Source organism: Panthera onca, chromosome B2 (assembly GCF_046562875.1).
Source record: "Panthera onca isolate mPanOnc1 chromosome B2, mPanOnc1 haplotype 2, whole genome shotgun sequence".
Classification (NCBI taxonomy): Eukaryota; Metazoa; Chordata; class Mammalia; order Carnivora; family Felidae; genus Panthera; species Panthera onca.
Genome location: NC_138343.1, coordinates 43,907,087 through 43,922,690, shown reverse-complemented (window position 1 = coordinate 43,922,690; position 15,604 = coordinate 43,907,087). Strand labels below are relative to the sequence as shown.

At 43.7% G+C, this 15,604-nt stretch overlaps 1 protein-coding gene across 4 annotated transcripts in view; it reads left to right on the top strand.

The window, feature by feature from the left end:
* RCAN2 (regulator of calcineurin 2) overlaps window positions 1–15,604 on the top strand; it is a 273,660-nt gene that overhangs the window by 166,933 nt on the left and 91,123 nt on the right. The window contains exon 1 of one of the 4 annotated variants that reach the window (XM_060615654.3): window positions 5,518–5,819. The exons of the other annotated variants lie outside the window; for them this stretch is intronic. Within the exon in view, the coding sequence (XP_060471637.1) occupies window positions 5,733–5,819 (87 nt within the window). The 5' untranslated portion in view covers window positions 5,518–5,732. Of the gene's footprint in view, window positions 1–5,517; window positions 5,820–15,604 lie in introns of those variants that run through there. 4 annotated transcript variants of the gene reach the window in all.

Here is a 15,604-nt window from a genome sequence, read left to right as displayed (position 1 = left end):
GAGTAACGTGTGTATTTTTCCTGTCTTACAAAAATGTAGCTCAGAGTAAATACATCGTAGATGAGAAGCAGTTCCTCTCCGTGGAAGTAGTCCATGAATGCATGAAGGAATACCATTATTTCACAAATCCTAACAAAAGAACGAGTTGAGGCATTTGCATGAAAGGTCGCTTATACCGCAAAAGAGAGACAGCCTTGCATTACATACCCCCTGATGGAAGAAGACATCACCATCTAGGAAGGAGTCTTGCCAAACCCAAATCTATCAAGCTTCTGGGCCTAATTAACGGGATCTGCAGGTAACAGAGAAACCAGTTAAATGACACCGTGTGGAGCTCATTGTGAAACTCCAGACTGGGGAAACTCTAAAGGACAAATAACATGGTTTCATCGTCAACAACAAGCTGCAAGGAAGGAAAAAATAAGGGATAGAGGAGAATTCTATAGATTAAAACAGACATGAGAGACACCACAGTTTGGATCCCAATTTAGAGAAACAAGCAACAAAAGAAGGAAAGAAGGAAGGAAGGGGGCCAGGAGAGAATGAGAGGGAAGAGAAGATTGGTAGTTTGGAGCAGTGTGCACGCTGGCAGGATATTTGATGATGATATTGAATTACTGTTTCTTCTTGGGTTGTGTGATGATAGGTATTGTAATTTCCAAAAATGAGCCCTTACCTTTTGGAGGTATATATAGAAATATTTACAGATGAGATGTTACGATGTCAGGCATCTGCTTCAAAATAACCAGGAGTGAGTGTGAGTGGGGACATGCAGAAGTGATCTTTAGATTTGGTCTTGCATTGGAATCCCCTGGAGGGCTTATTAGACTACAGATACCAGCCACACGTGCAGAGATTCTGCTTCAGTCTTAGGTGGGATTCAAGAATTTAAGTTTCCAACAAGTTTCTGGATGATGCTGATGCTGCTAGTTTGAACCACACTCTGAGGCCCGCTGACAGAGAGGACGCAGGATTGATCCCCAAAGTTATTCTTGCACCTAGCTGGTGGGTATGTGAAGGCTTATTATTATATTCTATGTCTGAATATGTTTGAAATTTTCCATAATGAACATTAAAAACAAATGATCCTGGAAGACACATGGAAGGAGCAAAGCCTTTGACACCCCACAGCTGTCATGGGAAGATCTACGCCCATTAGCAAGACAGATCCAGCTGCTGCCTCTGGGACTAAAAGGTGCACATCTCTTCCTGCCCACTTGGAGACGACTGCAAGAATTGCCTGGCCAGAGGGGCAGGGAAGTGATCTTTGCCTAAGGGATCTGCATCATTTGCATCCATTTTCGTGATGTGGTCAGTCATCGAAAGAGCAGTGGCGTGGGATGAATCCTATGATTTTATGGCCACTTCAGCTGGAAAGGGTGCTCCCGAGGAGAGCTGTGCCAGGGTTCAGCTATCAAGAATGGGGTGATCACTGAACTCCTATGCTCATATACCTTATACCTTCCTGAAAGGACCTTCCTAAAACTCCCAGATCACGAGGCACCTCTTTTGGGTTGAGTCCCTCTACTTTCCTTTTAAAATTTATTCATTCAGCGGCGCTCCTGGGTGGCTCAATGGGTTAAGCGTCCGACTCCCACTCAGATCATGATCTCGCAGTTGGTGAGTTTGAGCCTAGCATTGGGCTCTGTGCTGACAGCTCAGAGCCTAGGGCCTGCTCTCCCCCTCTTTCTGCCCCTCCCCTGCTCATGTTCTGTGTCTGTCTCTCAATAATAAATAAATGTTAAAAAATAAAATAAAATCCATTCATTCATTTACTTATCCATTCACGTATCAGATATTTCATAGAGTACCTCCTAAGTGTCAGGCTTCTAGCCCCTGAGAATAAGCAGGGAACAGAATAGGCAAAAAAATCTCTGCTTATGTAGAGATTAAATTCTAGTTGGGGAAACAAGAATTAAGTAAGAACTAAGTGAACAGTGATTTCAGAGAGTGAAAGGTGCTATGAATAAAACTAAAACAAAGATGCTGGGATAGTGATTGATTCCGTGTGTGCACGCATGTGCGTGTGCACGCGTGCGTACCCATTGTGTTTCAGGCGATCAGGAAGGGTTTCTCCGAGGAGATGATGCCTGAGCTGAGACATGGATGATAGGAAGGACCCAGCCGTGAAAAGTTCTGCATGTGTTCAGACAAGGGCAATAAGTACAAAGTCCCTGAGATGCGAAAGAGCTCAGTACTTCTTTGGAATGCCAAGAAGATGGGTGAGTCTGGGACCTGGACAGCACAGGGCAATACGGCATGAGATGAGACAAGAGAGGAAGTAGGAGCCAAGATATGTCAGGCCTTAGAATCCTCAGCCAGGTGCTTATATACATACCCCAGACACTTCCAAGCCTGCTAACTCATCTCCCAGCTATAAAAAGTACATTCTCTCCAGAGAAACAGGACACTATTTACCAGGGAAGCCCCCTGTGGGCTCTGATCTGTAGGAAAATGAGTGTTTTTGTGTAGGCAATTGAATTGTATTGTATATCCAATTTGTTGAACCAACCTATTTAAAAAACCCAATTATGTTATTTTAGAATCACCATCTGCTCTCTCTGGGGCTCCTGGGTGGCTCAGTCAGTTAAACGTCTGACTTCGGGTCAGGCGCAGGTCATGATCTTGCTGTTTGTGGGTTTGAGCCCTGCGTCAGGCTCTGTGCTGACGGCTCAGGGCCCGGAGCCTGCTTTGGATTCTGTGTCTCCCTCTCTCTCTCTGCCGTTCCCCTGCTCATGCTCTGTCTCTCTCTCAAAAAAAAAAAAGTATTTAAAAATTAAAAAAAAATAGAATCACCGTATGCTCTTAATGTATGTAATTCCACACTAAAAACACTATTTACTCAGCTTAATATTTGATCGCTTATTAAAATACAGATTCCTTTCTGACGGGTAAGACTATGTATTATCAGTCATTTCGTGCTCATATAAATGAATTGACGGCTGTGTCCTTGAAAAGAGGAGAACGTAAAGTTAGTGGTTTCTTGAGCAAAGGAAGGAATCTCCAGGGCAGGAGCCAATCAGAATGGAGAAACTGAGGATGTATCAGGAAAAAAAAAAAAAACTATTTTATGATTTTGAGTGGGGCTGTGCTTCCTGGATAGACTCATGTCCTCTGGCCAAGACTGATCATCACAGGATTCTTTTTCTTGAAATAACACATGTGTGTCCTTTCCTAAATAGAAAGTGTGAAAGGATGCACAGATCCCAGTGATTAAAATGTTCCTTCCGCCCTGCTGTTCCTTGATGGGCTCTGGACCTACATCCTGGACCTAACCTCTGCCAACAAATGTATTCATGACTGTCAAACGGTGTGCGGGAAGCTGCTCAAACGGCCGTTGTGCACAGACATAGGCATTGCCTCCCAACTTCGCATTCAAGTGACTTCACACTGGTTGCTTGATTTCAGCCATGATAAGAATATTTACACCACAGAAATCAGCAAACACTACACATTGGGCTTTTCCTTACAGAACGCTGATGGTTAAGCTCTCACCAGCATGTCACTGGTATGCAACTTTTAAAAAGTCAATTTTAGCGTATGCCATGGCATATGAAAGCAATAGCTATTTCTTTATTTTGCCTCTTGAACAGACGTCAATGGTATTCAAAATTATGTTCATCTTTGTATATACTTTATGTATATACTTTCTCAAAAACTTTTCCTGCATTCCATGGTCGACTGGGTCGGCATCCAGGGTCCCTCAAGGCTATGAGCCGTCTGGCTCTTGCTCCCTTGTCCCCCCCGGGCTCCAAACTTAAGCTTCACTGTGCCTTGCCCCTCAAATAACCTATTCTTTATTTTGGTCTGAACACCTCTAGTCTGCTGCTCCTGTCTGAGGGGCTCCCCTCCCCCCTTCCCTGTCTGCCATAGCCTTACCCGTGTTTCAAGATCAGAGCAGAGGCCATATTCTCTTTCCTGATGCTCACCCACCACAGCCGCTCTCATTATCCATTGCTCTTTCGCTAGTGCTCCCACTAAACGCTGTCTGTAGCTCCTGAGCCACCATTGCCACTGCCACTGCCTCATTGTGTAGATGTTTGTCTCCATGTCTTATCTCCTCCACTGGATTTTAAGCCCCATGAGGATGGGGAATTTTGCTGATTCATCATTTTATCCCTGAGAGCATCTGGTACAGAGCTTTGCATACAGTCCTCACTCAGTAAGTGTGAGCTAAATTATCTGCATATAGGACTTCATATTCCCCACAGTGCCCTGGACAACATAGGAAGTGCCACACACACACACACACACACACACACACACACACACAATTTCATCGGTCTAAATGTTTGTGTTTGTGGACTGCTTTCATTTGGCATGGGAAATGTCTCATTGAAGGGGAACACTAGGCTCAAATGTAGTCCAATGAGCAGCCACAAAACTTGTACGTTTAGTCTGAAAAGTCACCTTTCCCATCTGCATGCAAAATCGGAACGCTCTTGTCCAATCATGTGTTAGAAAGGCGCCAATCTGTTGCAAATCATGACGCTCCAGCGGCCATCAATGATGCAACTGTGCTGCTACCGGGAATAGATCCTGCTAGAATGTTACTGAGTTTTGCTGAGACTTTTCCCACTAATGTTAAACTAAAAACTAATCTGACGTTTTCTCTTTGCTCACTCCTACTGCCAAAGAAGGCTATTCCTGTTCAGTAGTTTCATTCATTAAGCAATTAGCACTTACTCTTGCCACTCTGCTAAAGCCTCAAGGTATAAAGGTGAATTACCCACAGCCCTGCCCCTCAACGATTCACAATCAGGAAGGGAGACAAAAAAGCAACCAGACATGTTCAAAGTCTCAGGTGAAATAGATCCCCAAGGCTCTGACAATGACCCACATCAGTGCCTTTGCCCATTAGACCCTGCCATCTGTCCCCACATGAGACGTTTGCTGTAACTCCTTTTCCATGATTGCTTTTGGTTTGAGTGACCTTGGAGACAGCCTGAAATCCCGTGCTTGGAAGGGTGCTTTTAGAGTAACTGGTCTGCACTTATGTGCTTCAAATAGAATTTCACAGACCTCTAATTATCTTCTCTTACCAGGCGGCCTAAATGACTGACGACCAGCTCTTTAGTTACTCCAAGAATGGATTTCTATTCAGCCCGTGCCCGGGATGCATTAGGATGCCCAGAACGTGTGTGCCTGCTCCGAGCGGCACGGGGCAATTAACAGAAGCCAAGCCATTTGCAGAATGCCTCAACTTCCTGCTCATCTCTGAGGCAGAAACTTGTCACACCTTAACCTCAGGAGGCTCATCTGCAGAGTTATTTCCCCACCCTCCCCAAACAGAGCCTCTGGTGTCAGATTCTCCCCCTTGCTTTTTGCAAACATAAGCACTCGGCTGAAACAACAGCTATGACTCAGTTCCTAGCTAACGCTGCCTGAATTGATTTAGTCTGAGTTCAGATTTAGCACATAATCATGTTCAATTTGCTCCACTGCACTGCCTCGAGATAAAAGGCTCGGGGGAAAAAAATAGCTTCAGCTTGTGTCAGTCTTTGTGGTGATGTCATTGCCATGAGCGAGCCGGGCCGTTCATTACTCTGCTGTGCAGCCTCAGACGCGGGCTGCGTGCGTGCAGAGGGAGCGGGCTCCAGGTGCCGAGCACCGGCGATCCCCAGGGCGAGGCGACACCCGGGGCTGGCCACGGCAGCATCCACCTGGCGGCTCTTCCCATCACGCACAGCTCTGAGGTCGCCTGGCTCTTGATTGAAAATTCAGGAGGGGGAATGCCAGCCCCTAGCATGGACTGTGATGTTTCCACTCTGGTTGCCTGTGTGGTGGATGTCGAGGTCTTTACCAATCAGGAGGTTAAGGTATGCACCTGCAATCTTGTGTTTCGTTGTTGCTGTTACCGAAGCTGCTCGGCAGAGCCTTTTTAGCTTAAGGAAACGGGACTTTGGTTCATAGTTTTCAGCTCTCAGAGAGCGCTAGAAATGCCAGCGGTGAGTGCATGCCTGTGTTAATGAGAATAAGTTAGAAGAGGGACCAGCACGGCACATTAATTTTGAATGTGCAAAGCTCGACCGTGGTCTGTTCTGCCTTTTCTATTAGGTGATCCCCAGTCAGCCCTTTCACAGTAGACATGTTTTCGTAGTCTCGTATCCGTGTCAATAGGGAGAATTTGCCGGTCCTTAATGCTGAGAGGGGTATTAGATCGACGAGTGAATGAAAAGAAGCACACGTAATAAACACTGCACCCGGGACACCCTGATAGTGGGACAAGCAACCCCCTTCGTGGCATGTCACTTGACGGTGCCGCGGTGCGGTCTTCATACTGAACAAAAGCTGTTCCACAGATGGCAGTTTCAATCTCTAGCTCCCTGGAAATCAAAGTTGGAGGGCAGCCGCCTCCATTTGCTTTGTCAGGCAAAGGAAGCAAGTCATTTTCCCTCAGCAGTTGTCCATAAAGAAAGTTCAGGCATAAACGGCTTTTGCATCTTAAGACGCAACGTTCCAGGCTGTTGGTCCTCACAGATTGTCTGCAGCTATTGTTTAATTGTCACGGGTAATTGTCCCCTGATGATACTCAGCCTTTTTTGTTTTTTTCCATTTGGTTTTATATTATGAAAAAGATTCCGTGCTTGTACAATGGGAATTTTGATTTCTCCTCTCGTACTGAAAAGAAGAATGAGCAGAAGCTTCTTGTGTAAACAGTTCACACACACAGAAAGGACAGTTACTCATTGTGTAACGGGAGGAAGAAAAGGGGAATTACATTGCATAATCATTTTCCACCCTCACCTTAGTTTTTACTTAAAGGAGGTCCCTGAATTCTTTATTGTTGACTGTGTAGGTGACACCCCGTTGCTTCCCAGGCGGGGATTTTTGCGTTCCCTAGAATTATTACACTTGGCTCTGTCATTCAAGACTGCGGTGTCGAGCACTCTTGAAACGGACTCAAGAATCCGGTTTGGTGTTCCTGCCTATTTCAAATGTGTGGCTCCGCGTTCACCAATTCTGCCAGTGCTGTGGAAGTGTCTACCACCTGTCATATTGAGGTTCAGAAAATCAGAATGCGGTGGTTTGGCACCCCCTATGGTGATGTCCAGAATGGAAACACGCGTGCAAAGAGTCCCGGTCCTGCCGCTCATACCTGCCATAGCCTTTCCGGAGAGAGAGCAGCCATCAAAGCCCCTCCAGTTTAAAGCCAACTCAAAGCGTGGTGTGGGTAACTGAGGAGAGACACGTCTTCCAGCAGCTGCTGGAACAGAATTACGTGTCTGTAAAGCAAAACTTTATATATAGTTCCCTCTGTCCTTACCAGTTCTCTGTTGATTGCATGCTTGCTCTGCAAATGCCGTTAAGATCATCTGAACTTTTTTGGGTCCAAGAAATGATAATGAGGAAATGTGTATTAGCGATCTGCGATATGCCAGGCCACGGAAGGAGCTTAAAATACGCTTATATGATGGAGGTGTCTGCAATAAAGACACGATATTTCTTAAAGACAGGGGGTGTTTTGTGGAATGAAGGGGATGCCAAATTTGTGCAGCTGGTTGTACCTGAATGGTTGGGATGGCTTCGTGGAGAAAGTGATAACTTGAACTCGAAGATGGGTGGATTTTGATACAGAAAGCAGAGGCATGGGGACGGGAAACATTCCATTTTGCAGTCAAGTGAGTCAATGCATTTGACTGCAGTAGGATGTCTGTGAGGGATTGGAGAGGAAACAGCGGAGTGTGGCAGGGCCAGATTATAAAGCAGCTGACGCTGTTCATCAGAAATTCATGGGGTTTTCTGGCAAGACTCTCACCAGAAAGACACGTTAGATGTCTTTACTGCTAAACACCACTGAATCACAATGGATTTGTTTCTTTGGGTCAAATCTTTTCTGTGCCTTATTTTCTCACTTGTAACGTGGGTATAAGAGTAGTTTCTACCTCGTTGGCTTGGTAGGAGGATTAAAGAAAATAATACATGTGAAATAATTAACATGGTGCCTGACACATCTTTAGTGTCCAATAACTGTTAGCTGTAGCCGTAATTGTCGCTGTCATCTTTTGAGACATTCTCTGAAGGTGATAGGTTATTTTGGCCAGTTAATTGGAATGTCCTAACTCCAGCTGAGTTTACACTGACCATCCGGGACACAGAGCCTGTTTTCCCTTCCAAATCCCCAAACACATACGCACGCACGCACACACACACATACACACACACAACACACACTAGCAATTTAGAAAGCACAGCTCTTCCTTTCAGACATTTAATCATTTAATGTAAAATGGTGACGTGATTATCAAGCAAAGACCTAATTTGTGCTTATGAAAAAGGGGGGAAATGAACAAACTAAGGCGGGCTAAAGAGGTTTGTTGAGAAGTGAGCACTGCTTATTGTCAGGAAGAGATGTTCAAATGTAAAATGCTGGCACCAAAGTTTCTCCCAAGGTAAATTTCATTAATCACCAATCCCTGATACAGGGTAGAGCCAGGAATTCCTTTCTTCAGAGTCTTTAATAATTAGTGTCAGAGCAAAGGAGGCACCTGGGGAGGATTTGTCTCACCTGCCTGCATCCAGCTTGATTAATCTCGGGCCTTTTTGGGTTGTACAGACACTCACTTTCTACACATAGCACCCATGCAAAAGCATGGTTATGCAAGGCACTCTTCACAAATGCAGTCGTTTATTTGAAAGGAGTAGAGGCATATGCAAATCTAGTATCTTATTTATTTATTTACTTATTTATTTAATATGAAATTTATTGTCAAGTTGGTTTCCATACAACACCCAGTGCTCATCCCAACAGGTGCCTTCCTCAATACCCATCCCCCACCCTCCCCTCCCTCCCACCCCCCATCAACCCTCAGTTTGTTCTTAAGATTCTCTTGTGCTTTGGCTCTCTCCCTCTCTAGTATCTTATCGCAACTTAGAAAGCTTTATCCTCAGTGGTGGATCTCAGCTGGTTGCATTGAGGGTCCTTCGGGCTCCCGTTTCCTAAATTGTGTCAAAGCTGCTAGAGCAATAGTACCGAAAAGAGGAAGAAATCAAGCACATGGAGTTCTGCCATATTTGTCTGTCTCCAGAAGTCCCGTCGGTGGTGGTATGAACTTAGTGGTCTGTTTTATGGCAGAAGAATGTTCAGAAAGATGAAGAAATTTGAAGCCCTCCCAACAGAAGGAAAATGATCTGATGAATCGTAGATTGTGCATGTGTGTGTGTAGGGTTGATTTTGTCCGGTGTTCTTCTCATATTTCTGAAAGTGATCTTCCTCCTCCACGGGGAACCACACCCTTGAGAAAATGAAAGGGATCTAAATATGGACAATTGAAATTTATATTTCACATTAGTCCAGTGGTTCTTAAACTTGACTGCACGTCGGTATCCCCTGGAGAACTTTAAAAAGTATTGACAATGCCCAGGCCTCAAGCCCAGAACTTCTAACTTGGCTGATCTGAATGGATTATCATGTAAAGTCAGCATCTTGTCTCTCTTAGGCACAGCTAAGTGAAGATCTGGCCAGTCAAGAATTACTTAGAGTAACCTCTGCTTACACACTTTGAGCCACATCCCCCAAATGAAGGTATGATACATGCAGTTTTAGCAGCAATGTCGCTAAGCTGTCAGAAATGTTGAGACTCACCCAATACTTTTGACCAGTTCACCACACCTGCGTTGCTTCCACCTGGTTCTGAGCCAATGCTAAACACTCTTCTCCACTGCTGGCCACCATGGGTGGCCTTCTCAGAGCTACAGAGGCAGCCTGCAGCAGAATATCTCCCATCCCTTTGGGGACGTCCAAGGCTGGGACTATCTGTCCTCTGTAATATAAGCCTTTCCTACAGAAAAGAGGTGGATGCCTCCTCTCTGGGGTAGAGGGCTCCTGATTCATATTCCATGGATCCAGTCTCTTCTCCATGGGCATTCATACAGGGGACAGGGGGGCTCACAAACTCCTTTCTTCTCATTAGGAAACAGGCAGGAAACAGGACAGATCTTATTAGAAAAACAAAAGTTTCAAAGGTAGTAGAGATTTGTTCATTCATTCAAAAACATGTGTGGTGCACTTAACTACTTGCCAGGCAATGCTTTAGACATTGGGAGATGGACAAGACAGACATCCCTGCCCTCATGGAGTGTATAGTCTAACAGGGGAGGTAGACAGTCAACCAGTAAACAAATAAACGTATTCTGTAATTTCACGTAGCGATAAGGGCTATGAAGAAAAATGAAGCTGTGAGGGGATAAATTGTTGGAGGAGGGGGTTGCCTTGGGGGCCCTTCAGGCTCCAGTTTCCTAAATTTTGCCAAAGCAGCTAAATCAATAGTACAAAGAAAGGGGAGGAAATCCGGCAAATAGAATTCTGCCCTATTTGTCTTTCTCCAGAAATTCCATTCACGACTTTTGAATGGATGTCCAGTAGAAACATTTCTGGGAGGTGACAGTTTATTAAATGTCATTGTTGCAGTGTCATTCAGAGATCTAAATGAAGTGAGGGAAAGAGCCACATTTAGAACTGAGGGCAAAGCATTCCAGTAGAGGGGACGGTAGATGAAGAGAGGCTGTCTTATTTGAAGTTCTGCTGTTTTACTCAGGACCCCATTTAACCTATTTCAATCAAGCATTCATTCAGAGACCCACTGAGGCTATTACTATCTTAGGCCCTTATTTAGATTTTTAAAAGATTCTCCTTTCTAGAAGCTGTGCTTAGGCTGATTTCCTCATGCTACATTTTAAGCCTGTTAGTTCTCTGGGGCGAGGAAGTAATATAAGCAGGAAATTGTTCTCAGCATAATAGTTCTTCCTATGCTTGGAATCTTAGGGTTTCTCTAGGACTTGCCCCTGCACTCCTCCCCACCCCCACCCCCCCCCCCCCCACTTCAGAAAGGCCAGGGCCTTTTTAAGGTCAACTCCTAAGTCCTACTTTCTCTCCTCTGCTTTTGAAATCGTCCCAGTATCCTTCCAATCCACGTAACCTTGGGCAAGTCTCTTAACTTTTCTGGACACATGATAATCATGCTGAGGGAAATGCTCAATGCTTTGTGTATTTTGTTTTCTTTTTCACACAATAGTATGAGGTGGCTGACTCATGGTCTGTGTCGTGCTGTTGTGTGAGTTATGTAAGAAACCAGCACATCGAGGCCACTTAATACAATGAAATCTCTTTGTCATTTTGAACCACTGGATATTTCAAATTACTTGTTTTGTTTGGTGGGATCGTAGGAGGAGAAGGCTGGAGCAGAGCTGGTATGATACACTGTGTACCTTGCTTTGAGGAGAGAGACAAGCGACACAGTGAATATGTGGGTAATGAGTATTGCGGGTTGTTTTGGAAGAGACGCTTGTGGGTATTTGTCAGGAGAGCTGGTCAAGCCTCATGCCTATTTCTCCTGCTTCTTGCAAACACAGTGCTGGGTAGAGGGTCTGACTGCAACCATGACCTTATGGTGATCGCAACTGTGACCTTGTGGTGACCACAACCATGACCTTATGTCTCTACAGAGCTCTACAGTTCTTTCAGAGTCTTCAGAAACCATTGCACTCACTCGGTAACACTGACCACTCTGAGCTGTACATGATTTAGTTTTCAACAAAGAATGAAATCCTCTAGAGTATACATGGTAACTAGAGTACCCAAAATGTTACTCATACTGTCTTTGATGGCTGTAATATTAAATAACATTTGTTTCATATATCTGTCCACTTTATTTTCTGACCACCACAAAGGAGTGTATGGGAGGGTGGGTGGGGTGGCATATTCATAGCAGATCTTAACCCTCCAGCAAAACAAAAACTTGCTCTTTTCTCCAATAATAAAATGCGCTGGAATTGAGGTCATTTTTGAAGATAAATGAATTAACCCAAAACTGAATGTTAGAAGTTAACCCTAAAGATACTTTGAGGAGCCTAATATTCTTAAAGGTGCTATATTGACTATTTTCTTGCCTCTGAAGAAAGTAGCAACCATCTTTCACAGACTTGGAAGAAGTGATTTTATGCGAGTGGCAGATGCTCCTTGAGAAGGTTAACAGACAGATTTCTCAGCCACCTGTCGTGTTAGGGGAAGACAAGGTATAGTATTCAACTAATGACATTGTCAAGCAGGAAAGTCAACTAAAAACTTGCTTATCTGTTCAAAGAGTCTTTTAACTGTTGGAAAGTAACTGAGACACTGACAGTTTCCACCTCTACCCTAAGTGCCAGATTTATTGAGCGACAACAGTGACACAAGATCCTTGTTAAAACTGCTCTCCCAAAGTAGTAGATTTAAATGTAAAACTCAGAGAGTACCGTTTGCATCAGATTCTGTTCAAATACAACTATCAATAATTTATAATAGCCTGTTTTAGTACTTTCTGATGAAGCTCAGAATTGACAATAAGAAGGAAAATGATATCTGAAACATTTATTATCACTTGATCTGTTTAGGTTGGAAGCTTAATAGCCATCGTGACTTTGTGGTGAATAGCTCAGCTTTCCAGAGAGGTCATAAACTCTCCAGCCCACGTGTGGCCTAGAATTTGTTTACGTAAAGAGAATGTATCCTTTCCCAGCTCTAAATCTAAACTCATTCCAAATACGACTTATAAAAACACAATGCAATTTCATTTAATGAGGATTTCAAGCGGGTACAAGTTGTATTCTCTCCATTTTATCTAGAATGGAGAATTGAAAAGTAGTTGAGAATGAAATATCTACCAAGTTAGACCTTCCCTTGAAAATATTCACTGTATGTGCTTTCATATTCCTTTTTTGATGAAATGTATCTAGGTGGAAAACACACACACACACACACACACACACACACAACAATATGTTGCATATATACACTATATATTTTTCTTTTTTCTTTTTTTTTCCTTCCATGACCGTGGAAGGTTTCTTCTCTTCTACTCTGGCCTATCTAGCTCTTAAACTTGTCAGGGGATTAAGAACCCAGAGAAGGTTCCTGTCAAAAAAAAGTTAAACAGAAGCCTAAACAATTCCTGAAGGCAGGGGAAATGCTAGGAAACCCATGGTCTTTTCTTCTTATTATTATAGACCAAAGGGATCTGTGTATCTTTACAGTCTAGTGGCACAATTGCTCCTCCAGAATCCAGTATGCGAGCCCTGAACTATGAACACCTATTTTTAAAGGTTTTTCAAAAGGTCTTGATCCCTCCACTTCTAGAAAGATGATGTTAGCAAATTTATCCTTCTCTGGTAGATTAGACCACAGACCAGCTTTGATCCCTCAAAATAGCACCTTCCATAATATGCTTCGTGTCTCAACAATAAGGTAGTTTGCTGCTTAGTTGTAAGATTTTTCCGTCATCTCCGGTGGTTCTAAAGGAATAGGTGATCAGTGTTCATGCTGTGCCCCAAAGATTTGATTTCGGGGAGCCATTTAATATGTTGATCATTAAACCATTCCACATGATGACAAATGTAAACCCCAAGAGATTTTCATCTCCTTAGAACAATATTATATGTTATCAAGATAAGCAATTTAGAAATTCTAACAACTCTTCCCAGTCACTGAATAGTTCTTTTTTTTTAAATTTATTTATTATTTATTTTGAGAGAAAGAGTGTGCGAGAACGAATGGGGGAGGGCAAGGTAGGGGGAGAGAGAATCCCAAGCAGGCTCCACGCTGTCAGCACAGGCCCAATGCTGGGCTTGAACTCACAAACCATGAGATCATGACCTGAGCTGAGATCAAGAGTTAGAGGCTTAACTGACTAAGCCACCCAGGCACCCCCAATTCACTGACTACTTCTAAGTGTCAGCAAAAGGCACACACCAGGCATTCCTTGACATCCCTTAATAGGTCAAGGCTATTGCCCCATTAAAAACAGATTCCTAATCAGAGAAACAAATTTTTTTGCCACAAGATCACATAGCCGTTACTTGGCAGAACGGGGAATCAAACTGTGGTTTGCTTCATTCTTTCTGCTACTACAGGATTAATTCCCAAGGATTAATTAATAAACCATTATTTCATTATTGGGGGAAAAGATGTAACTCTTAGAGGATAAGACATTGAACTCATATATAATATTTCTTCTAGTATTTGAAACACCCTTTCTGTCTTGTATTTCTTATCAGAGGTAGGAACGCTACTTTTTTTTTCTATAGATCCCTAGTTGAGATCATTTTACTTTTCTCAATAAATCTAACATTGTGACAATCCTAGGCATAGCATCGGTTCTGGATTTCATTTTAAAATTTGTTTCAAAATCTAATAATGCCATCTAGTCGTGGGGAGGAGGGAAGGAAAGTGATGGAAAACCCTAGGGCTCACCAATAGACTGATAACACCTGGCGTGATGGCTCTTCTGCTGCTTTCCTGGGGTCACGAACATTTTCCACTGACGGGGGAGGGGTGACCTGTGAAGAACTATGGAGCAGCAGCGATGAGAGTGCTAATCACAATAATAATAATTTACTTGTGGACAGTGCTTTCTAAATTACGCAAAACTCAGCGTTCTCACAGGACACTTCCAAGGTAAATAAGATCACACAATTCATAAGGGGAAGCTGGGACTGGGATTCTGTTCAGAACCCAAGATTTCTTGGGGTAGGTATTATCATTGCCTGCATCGATAATACATCTAATAGAATTGATTTCATCTTCTGTGACTTCACTGAGCTTTCAGGTATTGACTAAGACAGTCATCTCAGGCCACTTTTCCTAAAATAGGAAGCATCAGCAGTGAGCACACTTAATAATAGCAACAATATATTGAGCACTTACCATTTGTCAGGCTCTATGCAGAGTGCTTTTATTCATTCATTGATTCATTCATTCATTCATCAAATATGTATTGAGTGCCTTCCTTGTTCAAGGTCTCACAGTAGACTCCAGAGATACAGAGATTAATGGTCTGTTGGGTGCAAAAGCCTGTGCTCTGTCATGATGCAGTATTGGCCTTTATTCCACTCCATTTCATTTTTCCCAAAAAAAGACCACACTGCTCCAGCCTCTAAAGAAGTCTCCTTTGTTGACATAGGGCATGTGAGAAGGAAGCAACCCCAGCCTCCAAGTCAGACAGCCTAATACCTAGAATTCTCTGTTTGGCTAGTTGGATACTTACTGACTCTGTGACCTTGAGCAAGGAGACCTACTTCTTTGCCTCAAGTTTCTTCAACTACCAAAGGAAGAAAATAATAGTATCTACCTCAGAGGTCAGTAGCGGGGAGCCCCTGCATTTGAGTATGTAAAAAAACTTAACACAGTGACTAGCAGACAGAACAGGCATAAGTAAAGTTAGCCTTCGTCACCATCACCATCATCATTTTCAATATTAGTAGACTTCTGATATAGTTTTGAGTTATCTTGCCCGGGCACTTTACTTTTCCCGCCCCTAATTACATCAGACTCTTCCCCTGCAGTTTTCAACTCAGCTTTGCACAGGGGCAGCAGTGCCCTTCCTCAGTGACACTCCGAGGTCACAGAACTGGAGTGGGAAGCCACTGGCTCAGCAACCGGGGAGGAAACCAGAGACGCAGACAGGTGGCAGGGATGCTGCAGTTCTCAGGCTGTGTGTCTTCGCTGGTTTGTGCCTCGTCCTGTCTTTTCCAGATGCCCCTTAGGTAAGCTCCCCCTTGAGAGCAGGAGGCAGCAGGAAATCAAGTGGCTGGATAAACAGGAAGTATCCTCAGTCCGCAGCCACTTGGG